Here is a 14,262-nt window from a genome sequence, read left to right as displayed (position 1 = left end):
TGCTTCTAAGCAGCGCTCCTCTACTTGTGTTTTGTTTAAACATAGTCGAACCATTATTTTGGCAAATATTCAATAATAAATATTTAACTCTTGGTAATTACATATTTATTCAGAGTTGTTCTGGAAAGCTTCACAGCTTTACACAGTTGCAGTTTTTACAGTGCTGCACAAGCTAATTAATTTGCTCCAGGATTTATGACTCAGAGATTTATATTCTTCATAATGTTTTTGCCGTTTGTTGCAATGCAGTGTGCACAATAAAGCTGGAACACAAGACTACAGTTAAAAGTGTAAGACTTTCACCTGTTAACTCTTTCAGACGGTGATATTTGGATCCTACATGATCGCACATGGCTTTTTTAACGTCTATGCTATGTGTGTGGACACATTGTTCCTGTGCTTTTGTGAGTATGCTGTTTCATGTTTAGTTACGGTGCAGAAGCACTTCTGCTGTGGTTAAAAATCGAATGTCAGCAGCTTTGTGTGACTCTTTCTTCCTTTTAATAACTTGAAATAATCGCTGTCTTGCATATCTTCTTGTTTATCATCTCTGCTGAGTCTCTGCTTTCCTTTCTCTTTGTGGCTGCCGCTCTGTGTGCTGTTTGCTCGTCCTGCTCCTCCTGTTCCTTTGCGGGGACCTGGCCTCAGGTGAAGACCTGGAGAGGAATGATGGTTCTTCCTCCAGGCCCTACTACATGTCTCCTGGCCTGCACAAGATCCTGCGCAAAGGAGAGGAGGGTGCCAAAACTTGCGCTGCTTCCTGAGTGATGCATTTTACTAAACTCTTGGCTCTCTGACTCGCTTCTCCATATCTGACGTGTGCGTGGGGGTCTGGACGCTCGAGAGCAAGTACTGTAGGGCTAAACATTGAAACTGGATGCACCCCGCCCAGCCTGTCAGGGATGACCTGTGCATGAAAGGACATGCTGTTACTTCGGGTCCTCGCAGAAAAGGCATAGGGGACTAAGATAACTGTTCACTTCCTCTCTCGAGCCAACTCAGATACTTGCCTTTTTTCTGCTACACTTTTGTGTTTCTTTGTCATTTTCTCGTCTGTATTCTCTGCTGACCTCTGCCTTACCGAGAGGGTACACGTCAACTCGCAGGATGGATGCACAGGCTGAAAACTAAAAACGAGACAAGCTTTTCTTTCTTTTTTTTAACCCAAACAAACACGAGGACCGTAAACAATGTACAGATGCCACTTTGACATAAGGCATCACCACGGAAAAAGTGGTGGACTTATGGGGCACCCTCTTGTCGCACTTTGGTCTTCTAATGTAAAATCATGTTTTGTATGCACTTTCACATACAGGAAACGAACCATGTGATTTCTTTCTTCTGTGTAGCATGATTACTTTGCTGGCTGTTGGTGTTTACCATTGGTTTTATAACCACTATATTTATACTAACACAAGCACACAGATCCAAAAATGGTGTGAACTCTGCACTTAGCAAAACAGGTTTCTCTCATGTTAAATCAGCGTCACATTAAAGTTTTCATTATGCTCATAGATGTACTGTAAACCAGACAGAGGCTTTGTTGGAGGTCAAGACTTCAAAAGACATTTAATGGTTTATGCTTAAAGAAAAAAGATGTGAACCGAGCCTGAGCGTTTTCAGGAAACTTTTGAATGCAGCCACTAGTTTATGTGCCTAGATGTGAAAAAAAATAAATAAATAAATGTTCCTCTTATTCTGTTTTAGACCTAACACCAGGAACCTTTGCGATACAGTTTATAAAAGGATGTCAAAGCCATTTTTGGTAAATTTTTTTATTGGATGGTTCAGATGTTGTGCTGTTTTAATACTAAGTATAATACACACATCTGTCTGGAGGTTATTCAGTGTTCTTTTTGTATAGGAGAATTTTTTTATCAATGAATCCAATGAAAATGTGAATCTTTGTTTTCGAATAAACATAAATGGTTGAACTACTGACCCGTGCATTTCCAGAGGCGTTCATTTTTTACAATCGAGGTGATCACAGGTTAAATTTTGATGTGCTGCATGATTCTCTCGCCATTGGTTTTTAACATGCTGCTGCTGCCTCGTAGTGTGGGACCTGGAGGTGAACGACGGCGCTCCAGCCCGGCCCTACCGCATGAGCAAAACACTGAGGAAGATCCTCCACAAGAAGAACAGACGGAAGTAGCAGGAAGGAGAAAGAATAAAGGTTAACACCAAAGCATGGTACAAGCCCACGTGGCATATGGGAATAAACACTTTGCCATATTTAATGGAAGTGTACAGAAGTTGAAGCTGTACACTATAAGAGACAACTTGTAGCTAAGCAACATGAATAATTAGATTCACCCACACATAGTAATTTATGGACTCGGTGATAGTTATGAATATTTTTATATGTGTCTATGTAAAGGAAATGTGTGTATTTGTGTACATTTTGCTGCCACATACTACACAATGCAACAGATTTGTTTTGTGTGCGTCTCAGCTTTGGGTTCATGTAGTTGCCAATTTTCACCACTTGGTGGTGCCAGTCGTTACCAGATGACCTGTACACTGTACCTGAGTTCCTCACATTGAGAAAAATATTCACCACTCATTGCTCACTGTTTTTATGTTTAATTGCCAAGTACATGATGGCACAGCAGTTCAGATTACTTCAGTCTCAAGTGTGTTTTGCTTTGAGTTTCTGAATATTGAAGTATACGTGCTTTGGACATCTTTATCAACATTCTTAAAGGGATATTTAACAGCAAGAGATGTCTAACAGGTCTGGTTTATTAGCTGTGGGGGAAGCAGAATGACATTATGTGTTTGTGTGCAGCAGAAAATGCAGAACCTCCGAATTCTGCATGTGTTTTGATGAGGGCTTGTGTATCAGTGACAATGCACTGAAACCAGTGACAGGTATAAAAGTGTTAAAGTGATCATCTTTGAAAGTTACCTCATTAATGTTAGAGTCCATTCTTACTGGATTTAAAGGCTTCCATCACAGGACGATGACGGCGGTCACTTTGAATAGACGTCACCGACGGCCTTAAGTGATTGTGGATTTCCAAAATAATCCGAGTGCCCTTGGACGCTTCCTGTAACCACGCCTACAGTTAGGGCTGTCATGGTATCGTGTTTTCACTGCATGGTTATCGTGGTCAGACTAATCCAAATAAAGATAAAAATCATCATCTCTGTACAGACCATTGAAAAGCAAATAATGCTGTCAGTTTAAGTCGTCTTTAATATTGTGGTTTTTGTGTGTTTTGTTCCTATTTTTATGACACTAACCACCAGTCCAGGAGGTGGAAAGAGAGCCTGTACCCACAACTGTGCAAATGGAAATATAAATTAATTGATAGTGAAAATACAACAGCAAATCCACAAGGCTTAATGTCCGAGTTTTAACTCATTGCTGGATTATTTGTGATATAATCATATGTGTATTATTGAAACAGTATCGATATGTATTTTTTAATATATGATGGCTTTTGTCGGTAATGATGCCTCACACAACCCCTGCTTCTCTACTGACCATTTTTATCTTTGATAAGTTTAAGAAACATATAATTAGGTCCCATTATGTGGCAAACGTGTGCATGTAACACGACTGTGGGGCAGAACCAAACCAACAGTAGAGGAGCTGCTTTAAAGATGCTGGATTGGTTTTAATAAGTCTTTTAAGTTCACACTAAGAATATTTGAGTCTTGTATTAATAACCTTAAACAATAACAAAGTTTGTTATTGGAGTAACAGTGTTAAGTGTTTTTGCTACTATGTTCTTGCATGGTTGTTTGTAACACTAGTGAGTCGCTCGTGTCAAAGCTGCCGTTGGATGGATTTATTAGGTTGGTGAACCACAGATGAAGCTGATTCCTGTCTGGGAAGAAAAAGATTTAGAGGATTTTGGGAGATCAGTTTGTGGTTTCAAATTTCCCTCAGGCATCGACGTTGGCGAGAGCGGCTCTGTGTGTCAGCCCTGTGATGGACTGGCGACCTGCCCAGGGTGTACACCACCTCCCTCACACCTTGTGTTTTACTAGGTTGTGCTTTTTTCAGAGTAGATTCACGCACCGCTTAGAAAGATGTTCTTTAGATCTTTCAGACGTGACTCATGTTTGTGTCTCTGCGGCGTGCTTGTCAAAGCTGAGAACCTGCCCTCATGGTGCCTCTGAGTGACAACACTGCCAGGCTGCCTCACACACCTCCCGCCCCTGTTTGAGCTGAGCACGCTGGGACATGTAACATTAAAAAAAAAAAGGAAAAAAGAAAAACAACTCCTTGTGTATCTGAAAGAAAGAAGAGAAATGATGCATGTAGAGCACAGTGGGGCGTATTACGCATGCAGCAGGTTGTTTTCTTTGGTCTGTTTCTTCTTCTTTCTTTTCTCCACACAAAATAACTACCGTACTCCCATCGGAGTTCGATATCTCTTTGTGTATGTAACTCAGGTTCAGTTTCACTCCAGGTAGTGTGACTTCGTAAGATCTGATAAGTGAAGTAAAAGTGTTTTTATATGCCTTCTCCTCCCTCCTGTGTCTGGAAATTGGATTCTTTTGGTCAACCACAGTCAGCAAGTAGACACAAGTTAAACATCGCTCTCGGTATAACGCGAGGCAGTTTTCTAACCACAAGCTCTTAAAAGTCAAACTCTGAAGATGCTCGAACCTGTCGTAAACAGAAACACTTCAGTTCTGTCTGTATGTCTGCAATTAAAAGTTTCAGGTGTTTGTGTCTAATCAACACATGTTGCCTGTGTGTAAGTTTGACATACAGATATTGTTGTGTTTTAATAATGTTTGCTTTCATCAATAAATCGTTTTTTCTATTTCCTAATTTGTAAACATGCCGAGCCGTGAACGCAGCACGGCCTCAGCTCTCGTGTGTCAAAGCTTTTCAATGACTCCTCCCGGGTTTGTGAAATTAGACATTTATTCTCAAAAGAGACGACACATACAATAAATTAAATTGCAACACTGCTATTCAGTTCATCTTCATGTGGAGTCGACTTTTGTGGGGCTGGTGGCTTTCACTAAGAGTAGCACAATCAGACTTTGTCACCAACAAACAGACAACAAACAAATATAAATATATGACGTCGTGTGTGACGTGCACCGAAGCGTTGCCATGATACATCAGTACATTTAGGGCTGTAAATTATAATGATCCAGAATTTGCTTAACAAACAATATTACGGCAGATTTTATGGTTCACAAAAACTTTAAATTATATTTACCACACGTATCAGATACTGCTGCTAATAATGGAAAAACATTGGTCAGCTGTGTGTGAGTGTAAGGGAGAGAGAGGGCAGCTCAGGCGTTAGACACAGGCAGCGAGGTCATGGCGTGGGCTGGCAGCAGCGGTTGAAACAAGGATGGAGGCGAGTGTACTGCAGACAGAGCAGAGTGACAATATTGATCCAGGTCAGTTTTCCACAAATTGTATTCAAATATGTAACAGACGACAGCACAGTTATGTATTTGCATTGTGATTTGATTGGATGTTTCCTCGTTGCGCTCCTGACAGGGTCAAATATTACATCTCCACAAGGGTTCGAACAGCTGCTCCCTGATTTTCTCATCACAGCGGACGGAGCTGCACATTTGCTTTGTCACAGATTTTATGCCAAATGCCCTTCTGGATGCAACGCTCCCACTTATCCAGATCTGGGACCCTAACCCCCCCTCCTACACACACACACACACACCCCTCCCTGGCTGGGTTTGTGTCTCCTCCTACTATCAAACAGGGAGGGTGAAATGCTACACCAAAGGCAACAACAACAAAAAACATTATAAGGTTGATTATCTGCTATCTGACGACAAAACTTCCCAATCTCATCGTGTGCGGCGTGGCTGCCAGATCATTTTTTATTACCTGCGCCATTTCATTTGTCATCCTATAGTCTAGTGATGTCATCTACCACTCCCCTAACTTTGATGTTATTTTACTGAGACAAAATCTTAAGCAGGATAAAGTTTTTCTTTCTTCGTCTGGATTTATTCTAGTCGTTTCTACTGATTGTCTAGTTTTCTGGGTCAAAGTAAAGCAGGAGATGGAATAAAATGCTGGTTGTAATATTTAAAGTTCCTGGATTTAAAATCATCTTTATTTCAGAATAATTGTGTTTGGAATTTAAGATATTTGTCCATTTATCCTAAATGCAAATGTTCAATGGGGGCAATTAAAATAAAATAAATATATATCGTTTAGAAATAAGAGAATAAAAAATTCTATTTAATTTAATTACAGTCATGGAAATGTATAAAAAGTCTCGTGCTCACTGTCTATGAAGGAGTGGAGTGCTGAGAGCATCGACCCCTCTGGACCTCCGTAGGCGGTGTATTGCAGCTCCTCGGGGGTCGGGGTGGGCTGGGACAGGTGGCTGGGCTGCAGTGAGGTCATGGGGGTGCTGGAGGTGTGGTTGGGGCTCACGTGCTTCTTGTGGCGTGCTCGACAGTTCTGGAACCAGACCTGAGTTAACGGGACAAGCGCCTTTAGCAGGACTGCATTTGAAAGTCCAAGATAGAAGCACGTCACTGTTTTAGCTCATGTTTCGTCAGCCAAAACAGATGATTTTTTACAGAGTTACAGTCAAGGAGTCATCTTTTGTCCTGTGAGTAAAGCCACTGTCACTGTCTTGTAGTTTTTGGACAGTCAGCAACAGTCAGAACAGATAAAGGTGTCTTATCTAAAAAGGGTTAAACTCTAGAAGCTGCATTACAAATCTGCTTAAAGTATCTCAGGCTTCAGTTAAAGCTTCAGAAAGCATTTTTGTCTTTACAGGCTGAACTGTTTGGTTATTTAGGAGTTTGTTTGGGAACATACGTCGTCCGGATAGTGCAGTAATTACACACAATATACATTATACACACCACATGATATATATTGAAATCCAATAAGAACAAATGTCATAACAGATGATATATCCATCATCCGTTTGGTCTTCATGCACCGATCTTTACTGACCTGAATGACTCTTCGACTGAGGCCTGTCTGCTCTGCTAGTTTCTGCAGTGTTTGGGCGTCTGGGTTGTTGTCCTGAGCAAACTGAGCCTGCATCACCTGCATGTGCACAAAGTAACACAAAGGTTTTACTATGTGGTCCCGTGGGAAGGAAATCCATGATTCATCTGAACATGAGTAACTGTGAGGAGATCTGAGAGCTGCCTTTTAAAGTCTGCCAGAGAGGGTTTAATTCACACAGACGGATAATTCTAATAAAATCATGGAACATATAAGCATTTTGGGATATTCTGCATAAATCTAAACCATTTATTACATTTTAATTCAATAACAAAACTACAGTGGGAATTGCTGAAATAATGTGCATTATAAATATTATTATTGCGAAGATCAGACAAACTTCACATGGTCCAATTTAAAAAACAGATTTCTTTTTTTTTCTTCTTCTCTAGTAATTCTGTCCTCTGTGTCATTCAGACTAAATGTATTAAATATCTTGTATCATGTCATCTCTGATGTCAGACACAATGACGCATCTTATCCACCTGTGAAAATAACATCAGGACATTTTTTCCTCTTGAATCCTTTGATATTTTTATTTTTTGACACATAGAAGTGAATTTCCACAATTTAAAAAGTATATGTATACTATGTAAAAAAAAAAAAGGAAAAATAATTTTTGAAAGAATTCCAAAAAAATCATTTAAGGGCCAGAAATTCAGCGTTTGTTTGTTTTCTTTTTTTTATACATTAATTAATTTTTTACCTAAACACAATCTACTTATTTTGTCTTTGTTTTTTCTTATGTGATGAATGAAGAAGAGGAGGAGGAGGAGTTGAACCTGCAGCTGGTCAGCAGTGAAGCTGGTCCGAGCTCTCTTGGAGGGTTTGGGCTGGTTGATCTCCTGTTCGGTGGGCACAGCTCCTTCCATGTTAACGCTGTTTCCTGCAGCCAAATATATTAATATGTTAAAATGAGACATGATACCGTTTCCGGTGGCTTCATTGATGATTCATAAATTTCAAACCGATATTTCAAAAACAGAGAGAGCAAATTATTCGCGGTCATTTTGGTGGGGTGAGACTTCGGCCTCACCCTTTTCCACCGCCCGCTTGAGGTTGTCCAACATGCAGTCGTAGTGAACCCTGCAAAGCACTTTTCCCTCCACCAGGGCGAACTCCTCCCCGGTGGACAGCTGCCTCTTGCAGGAGAAACAGGCGAAGCAGGCCAGGTGATAGACGTTGCCCTTCGCCCGGCGGACCCAGTCTGTGGAGTGGATGTTCCGCCCGCAGCACGCGCACCAAGTGCCGTATCTCCTGCAGGTGAAGGTCAAAGGAGACAGCCTGATGGTATTTAAAGGATAATAACAGTTTAAATTCCTATAATGATTCCTGCTATTTATGCGTGTAGTTGCACAAAATAATGACCTCACAGTCTAAACAACAACAGGAACGGTGAAAAAACCCACCTGACGTCGATTTAGGCCCCGGTACATGAAATATAAGATGGACCTTTGCCCTGGACCTGGCACACAATTTGTTCCAATTATCCAAACATACGGAATAAAATCCTCTAAGTCGTTTTATTAATTTTTATTTATGTCACTATGAAGTTCGTCGACTCACAGAAATTAATGTAAGAAATAATAATGCATTTATTGGTCATTTATTAATTTTATATACATGATATTTGAATAAAATCGGAAACAAATCTCAGGTCCGACTACAGTGTATATTATTATTATTGTTACAATGAAAGCACAGTAATAAAAGCTTAATGAAACAGGACTCAGTGTTCGATATATCTAATTTCTCAAATGCATTACTTGTAGTATTTTTTTTTAACAGATCGGATTTCATGGGTATTTCCTTTAACGAAAACAGACCCAAACTTATGTTATCGTTGAATCTGCGCTGATAAGCATCTTTAGCAGGGCGATATACTCACCGAAAGTAATCCAGTTTGCAGAAAACCTCTTTTTCTTTGATGTAGCAACTTGTGTGGCTGCCAAGTGAAGTCTGGCACACGCTGCAGGAGAGACAGCGCACATGCCAGCACAAGTCGTTAACCTAAAGCAAAAATATGATGATTTGGCAAAAGTCACTCGGTGAATAAAAGAAGAAAGGAGGGGAAAGAAAAGCAGTTTAGAGCCAAACAGCAGAGGGGAGAAAAAACGTATTCTAGTGTTAAATAGGCAGGAAAAACAATGCATGCAAAATAAATAAATAAATAAAATAAAAATACAAAATGACAGGATTTACCTTTAATAGATATTTATCAACTATTTCCTCGTTGCAGCTCGCACACACAGTTCTGCCCAACAGAGGCGCAGAGGACATCGCCTGCAGGGACGACGCTTCTTCATCCAAAACTTCCACCGGTGCGCCCTGAGGAGATCAGACCTGCGGTTAGAAAATTACGCACAGGAACGCATCCACTCCTAACCTGCAGTACAACATGAGCTGGTACGCACTGTCACCACCAATAAACAACGTGATTGATAGTCTGAAAAACAACCACAAGAAACTGTCTCTTAAAAATTTACCATTTTTCCCGAATTTCTGTATTTATTTGTTTTAACTGTTAAATCTCGGTCCAGTCACGCCTATCCTTGTCTCCTGGCCACCTGCTGAGTTAGTAATTAAAGTAAAAGGAAAAAACATAAAGAAAAACACTGAAAGCAAAGTTAAGAAGCTCAAAATAGCTAAATCACACTACAGAATAAAATAGGTAAAGCCATAAGGGTCACAGTTTGACCAACGCGAGAACAAAAAGCTTTAAAGTCCAAATCCAAAAAGAAAAAGTCAAAAAGATAGAAAAGTCTGAATAAAGAATAAAGTGCCTTGCGTTTTTATTCCTTTTAGAAGCCAATTAGTGACAAATCCATGAGAAATACATGTCATCTTTCACTAAAAGTTGTCATTTTGTCTGTCCACAGACACAAAAAACAAAATATAATAAATAAAACAACTTTAAAAATTAAAAACAACGTGCTCGTTTTTGAGAATAAACCAAATTGTGGCTGCACCGTTTCCTTCCCGCCTACCATTATGTCTCTCCTGTCTTCAGTGCATTTGCCCAGCAGCTCTTCGTCTCCTTTGCAATCTTCACACATGACGAGAAGCTACGGCGAGAAGAGGATGCTGGTTTGTCAGACTGTCGCAGCTGCCTTAAATGCCCCCTGCTCCTTCCCATAAATATCATGCCTTTCACTTTTCACCATGACAACGCCGGCGATTAAACCAAAATGACATTTAAAGAAGAGAAGGATAGTCATTACTTACAAAAACAGACAACACTTGAACTAATACTCATCCCGTGTCCATTATGTTCTCGAGCTCTGAATTTGTGATTCAGCCGCTGCTCGCGGGCGGGCGCGCGCGCGTGCGCGAGCTGCGGTTAAACCAACCAACACGCCAATTTCACGCGTCAATCAGAAAAGCAGCGCGAGGTCTGAAGGAAAAGGGGATTGATTTATTTAATAACAGCAATTAAAAAGGCTAAGTTCGCCACAAACGTCTACCCCGGGCAACCAAAAGGTGAAGAGGTCTCATTAACTACTTGAGTTTTAATTGCAGAATTCAGGGAGGGCTCATTTTCTTTGACATTTCTTCAAATTGTAAAAATACTGAGCCGCAGCGTGTGAAGGCCGGCTTTAATGACAGACCGAAGCCCACTCTCATTTAATTGGCAAAGCAATTTCGACTAATATTTAATCTCTGATACTGACTCACGGCTCAACCTGCTGATCGCGAGTGTACAAGCTACACGCCCGCCCTTCACTCACCTCGTCGTTGGACACCAGAGATCCGTTTTCCTTCTCCTTACCGATGCGACACTCTACTTTTACCTCACTTTTCCAGCGCATGTCTGCGTCCAGCCTGGAAAAGTCGTCCCACTTTCAAAGCGAAGGAAATAAAAAATAAAAAAATCTAACCGCTATCCTTTCCTTCTCCTCCAGGGTTCCTGTGCTTGTGTCAGTCAGTCTGTCCCGAGCTGTTTCCAGAGGGCGTTTCATAACTCCTACTTTCTCCTCGGTGTTGGTCGCGCCTCCCCTTTGGAAATAAGCTTTGAATGCAACTTTTGAGAGGAGCAAAAGTCTGGCGCAGTGAGATTGTTATAAATATTTTTCAAATGAGGGCTTGATTGAAAAAATCCGCATGTTTAAGTTTTACTTCATGATTTCTTTGAATGATATGCAAGTGGTTCAAAAATATTTAAAAGTGTTTAAATATTGCATGTAGTTCACAACTTGTTTGACAGCAGGTTGTATTTCTGCTCCTTCAGAAAGGCCTGCTGAAGCTCCTCTTGCTCCTAAAAATAAAACAGGTGTAATTATGAGGCAAATTATAATAACATGGTAGAATTTACACAAGCTACAAGAAAGTGAAAAGCAAGTGGATGGAAAGATGCTCTATTAAAAAAAAAATTGTTTAATATTTTTTAAGGCCTTAAGGAAGAACTTAAAGGTAAATTCAGACCACAGATCCTGTGGCTGCAGGCTTTACAAACATGTTTACAGTGGATTTAAGAAAAGTAATCTGATCTCCTCCAGGGTGGATGTAGCCGTGAATATAAAGACCTTCAAATCAGCAAGGTGCAACATGCAACACTGAGGTGCAGTAGCAATAATAATAAACTAAATGGAGATCCAGTAATATATATATATATAAACTATATACTATTTACTAATGTTCTTAGAAAGAAAGATGGGAAAGATGTAATTCCAACATAAAAGGTGCAAGTGGGTGAATTTTACTGCTATTAAGACTCAATCTCTTTATTTTCTAATCTTTACAATATTATTATATTATATTATCCTGTGTGAATATTTATTCTGCCACAACTAATTACTTCTTGAGCTTTGTGCCATCTGAGCAGAAGGCCAAAAACACTTCAATCTCATAGTTTGTGCTCAGTGAAAGTTCCTGTTAGTTTACAGTTTGAGAACCTTTAAATGTGGTCGTTTATTTTATTATTATTAATTAGAGATCATAAGAAATAAAATCATTCTTTTTAGAGGATTTTTTAAAATCATTGTTACTGCACTGTTAAGTATCTCACCCTGTATGGAGGTCTTGAAACTCTGTATTATTTTCCTTTTTCTTTTTTTTAATGCATCATCTTCTCTTCTTATTTTCATGCAGAACAGAACTAAAGAACGTGCACCACAGTCTCTCCAAACCGCTGGACCCACATTGGATGATTTTGTTGGTAACCAGTTTACAGCAGAGCAAACAGCTAAAACCAGTTGATATGCAGCACCACAGACATCCCGAGTCTCTCTTGTTCTGAAGGCTCGGTTATTCAGTTTTGTGCTTCCATTTGAATTATTAGGAATCCTTTTTCTGTCACGTTTGCTTAAATAAAAGCGATTCAGTCTGTAAGAAATCCAACGTCTGTAATGGTTTTAATATCCTTTTTGTTGTGGGTGGAAATATGAGAATTAACTTTCACCGCTCGTCCTTAGGAGAAATAAACTGATTAAATAATTTTATTACTACCACTGTATGACCGTAAAACAAACTATATCCAGTTATTATCACCCTATCCAGCCATCAGCCGCATGAGTACAATATGGGGAAGGAATAATAATCAGCAGACTGCTCTGTAACAGTTGGATGATTCATGAGATGACTGGTTGTCTGCTAAAGCTGCGGCTCTGCCAAAAAAAACAAAGAGGAAAATGCAAATTGTTAATTTTTGAAACTTGGGAAGCATCAAGAACTGATTTTTTTGCTTTGTTTGTTTATTTTATAAGTTCTACGTTAGTTCAGTTCTAAATGAATTATTATTATATATGAGTGTTGGGTTTTTTTGCACATACTGCAACAGAAAGACCCACCTGCTCTAAGTTGGTATGCAAATCAGTGACACGAGGACATTATATGTTCTCTTTAGGTGGAAATGTAGAAATCCCACAGGGATCAGAAGGGCTGGAATCTCATCAACAAACAGCTTGAGCTACTTTAGAGAAAACACAGTTTGTTGCTTTTTTTTTTTTGTGGTTTGTTTTTTATTTTTGTTTTTTTTCTTACTCTCACTCATTCACCAACTCAAACCTGTCACTCACGCAATCCAACACTCGACAAATCCTTTCACTCCAGCCACCACACACACACACACACACACACACACACACACACACACAAATGGATATTTTCTGCCCACAGCTGTTTTGGTGGGAGCTCTGTCTGACCTGCACCAGCATGAGCCTGCATCTGTATCGCATCATCGCAGAGGCATAAAGGAGTTAGCGTGCCTTCAACGAGATGTGTCCTGTTCCACCTGGTGGACATGAATGCTCCTTATCAGATCACGCAGCTCAAACATTGCATTCTGCGGATCAGACATTTCAACTAAAACAGACACAGAATCCTTCGTAGCAGAAAGGGTTTTGAACACGGTAGGAAAAAGTCGGAAAACTGATTTATGTTCTTGTCTCGAGTTCACTGGGAGACGCCAAAGGTGAGAAAAAAGACATGAGCATTTTAACATGAAAGACAATCACATCTCACTCCAATTGACCGTCTGTGGAAAACCTGATATGAGCAGATGTTGGGAAAGATGGAGATCTGAGTGTGTAACAGTTGCATGTTTTCATTTTCAGCGTTGCACGGCTGACTTCGAAAATGTTTTGCGTGATATGGACCAGACAAGAACAATTTCTCATCTGTCAACATACTTACAAACTCGTTCTGCTGCTGCACTGCTTTACATCTGACTGTGGGTGGCGGTTTGGGTATATACAGTCTGTGTATAGGTACTCAAGCATATTGTATGAGAGGTTTAAAGTAGGTCAACAATAGTGGCATCTGAGGTGATGCACAAAAGGGTTTAGGTTAGAAGTTGGGTTCACACTTTTGGATCATTGTGGAACCAAAGAGCAAAAGTAAGTTGGTTTTTGTGCTTTTCTCTGACAAAATTGGGGCTATTAATGGATTCATGTATAACTCATATTACATATAAAAGTAGTTTCCACCATAACAACAGTGTTTAAACTCATTTTAGCACTTTGTCGCCAGGCAAAGTTAAAGGTTAAAACTCACTTTAGCTCAGTGGCCACATACAGCCCAGTTTGATCTGTCGTGGGCCAACCCTGTAAAACCGAACACATGTGAGATTAGTGTATAATTCCTCTTTCTTTTAGTGAAAATAAGTTTGTATGCATTTCAAATTCAGTAAAACAGATGATGAACAGGCTAAGATTTTTCTTTTTTTTTAAGTGCAGGTTCAACACCCAAGTTTCTCCACAATCAGTCGGTCTGCTGTCATCAAATCAAAGAATTGCATCAACACGGCTCCCTGGCTGAACCACCTTACTTTTGGGCTA

At 39.9% G+C, this 14,262-nt stretch overlaps 2 protein-coding genes across 6 annotated transcripts in view; one reads left to right on the top strand and one right to left on the bottom strand.

Annotated features, from left to right (window-relative positions):
* Positions 1 to 12,320, top strand: part of slc44a5b (solute carrier family 44 member 5b) — a 58,847-nt gene extending 46,527 nt beyond the window's left edge. For 2 of the 3 annotated variants that reach the window (XM_086283895.1, XM_086283894.1), the window contains 2 exons: positions 320 to 404; positions 649 to 1,941. In XM_086283895.1, coding sequence (XP_086140021.1) covers positions 320 to 404; positions 649 to 764 — 201 coding nt within the window. In that variant the 3' untranslated portion in view covers positions 765 to 1,941. Of the gene's footprint in view, positions 1 to 319; positions 405 to 648; positions 1,942 to 2,057; positions 8,252 to 9,227; positions 11,038 to 12,076 lie in introns of those variants that run through there. The other variant, XR_015127264.1, reaches the window with a different exon arrangement.
* Positions 4,813 to 10,998, bottom strand: LOC147300950 (LIM/homeobox protein Lhx8). 3 transcript variants are annotated; one of them, XM_086283898.1, is made up of 9 exons: positions 10,717 to 10,998; positions 9,976 to 10,053; positions 9,191 to 9,316; positions 8,877 to 8,998; positions 8,025 to 8,272; positions 7,771 to 7,874; positions 6,932 to 7,027; positions 6,247 to 6,436; positions 4,813 to 5,351 (listed from the first exon to the last, which is right to left on the bottom strand). In XM_086283898.1, exons 1-9 carry the CDS (start codon positions 10,795 to 10,797, stop codon positions 5,275 to 5,277), a joined length of 1,122 nt encoding a protein of 373 aa, XP_086140024.1. In that variant the 5' UTR covers positions 10,798 to 10,998; the 3' UTR covers positions 4,813 to 5,274. The 3 variants fall into 3 exon arrangements, with proteins under 3 accessions (XP_086140024.1, XP_086140022.1, XP_086140023.1); XM_086283896.1 differs by having other exon boundaries at positions 4,820 to 5,351; positions 8,025 to 8,245; XM_086283897.1 differs by lacking the exon at positions 9,976 to 10,053 and having other exon boundaries at positions 4,858 to 5,351; positions 8,025 to 8,245.
* Positions 12,321 to 14,262: the final 1,942 nt, after the last annotated feature.

The sequence above is a fragment of the Aulonocara sp. 'chitande type north' Nkhata Bay genome, linkage group LG23 (assembly GCF_057382095.1).
Source record: "Aulonocara sp. 'chitande type north' Nkhata Bay isolate Kocher_YH1m ecotype deep benthic linkage group LG23, A_spYH_male_GT1.1, whole genome shotgun sequence".
Lineage (NCBI taxonomy): Eukaryota > Metazoa > Chordata > Actinopteri > Cichliformes > Cichlidae > Aulonocara > Aulonocara sp. 'chitande type north' Nkhata Bay.
Note: the sequence above shows the minus strand (reverse complement) of the source record. Positions and strands in the feature narration are given on the sequence as shown.

Excerpts from the sequence above, each read along its gene's own strand:
- LOC147300950 (XM_086283898.1), bottom strand. The coding sequence starts at position 10,797 with ATGCGCTGGAAAAGTGAGGTAAAAGTAGAGTGTCGCATCGGTAAGGAG. Across the intron at positions 7,875-8,024 it reads CAAGCGGGCGGTGGAAAAGG|GAAACAGCGTTAACATGGAA; the intron begins GTGAGGCCGAAG and ends ATTTGGCTGCAG. Across the intron at positions 6,437-6,931 it reads TCAGTCGAAGAGTCATTCAG|GTCTGGTTCCAGAACTGTCG; the intron begins GTCAGTAAAGAT and ends CCGTTAACTCAG.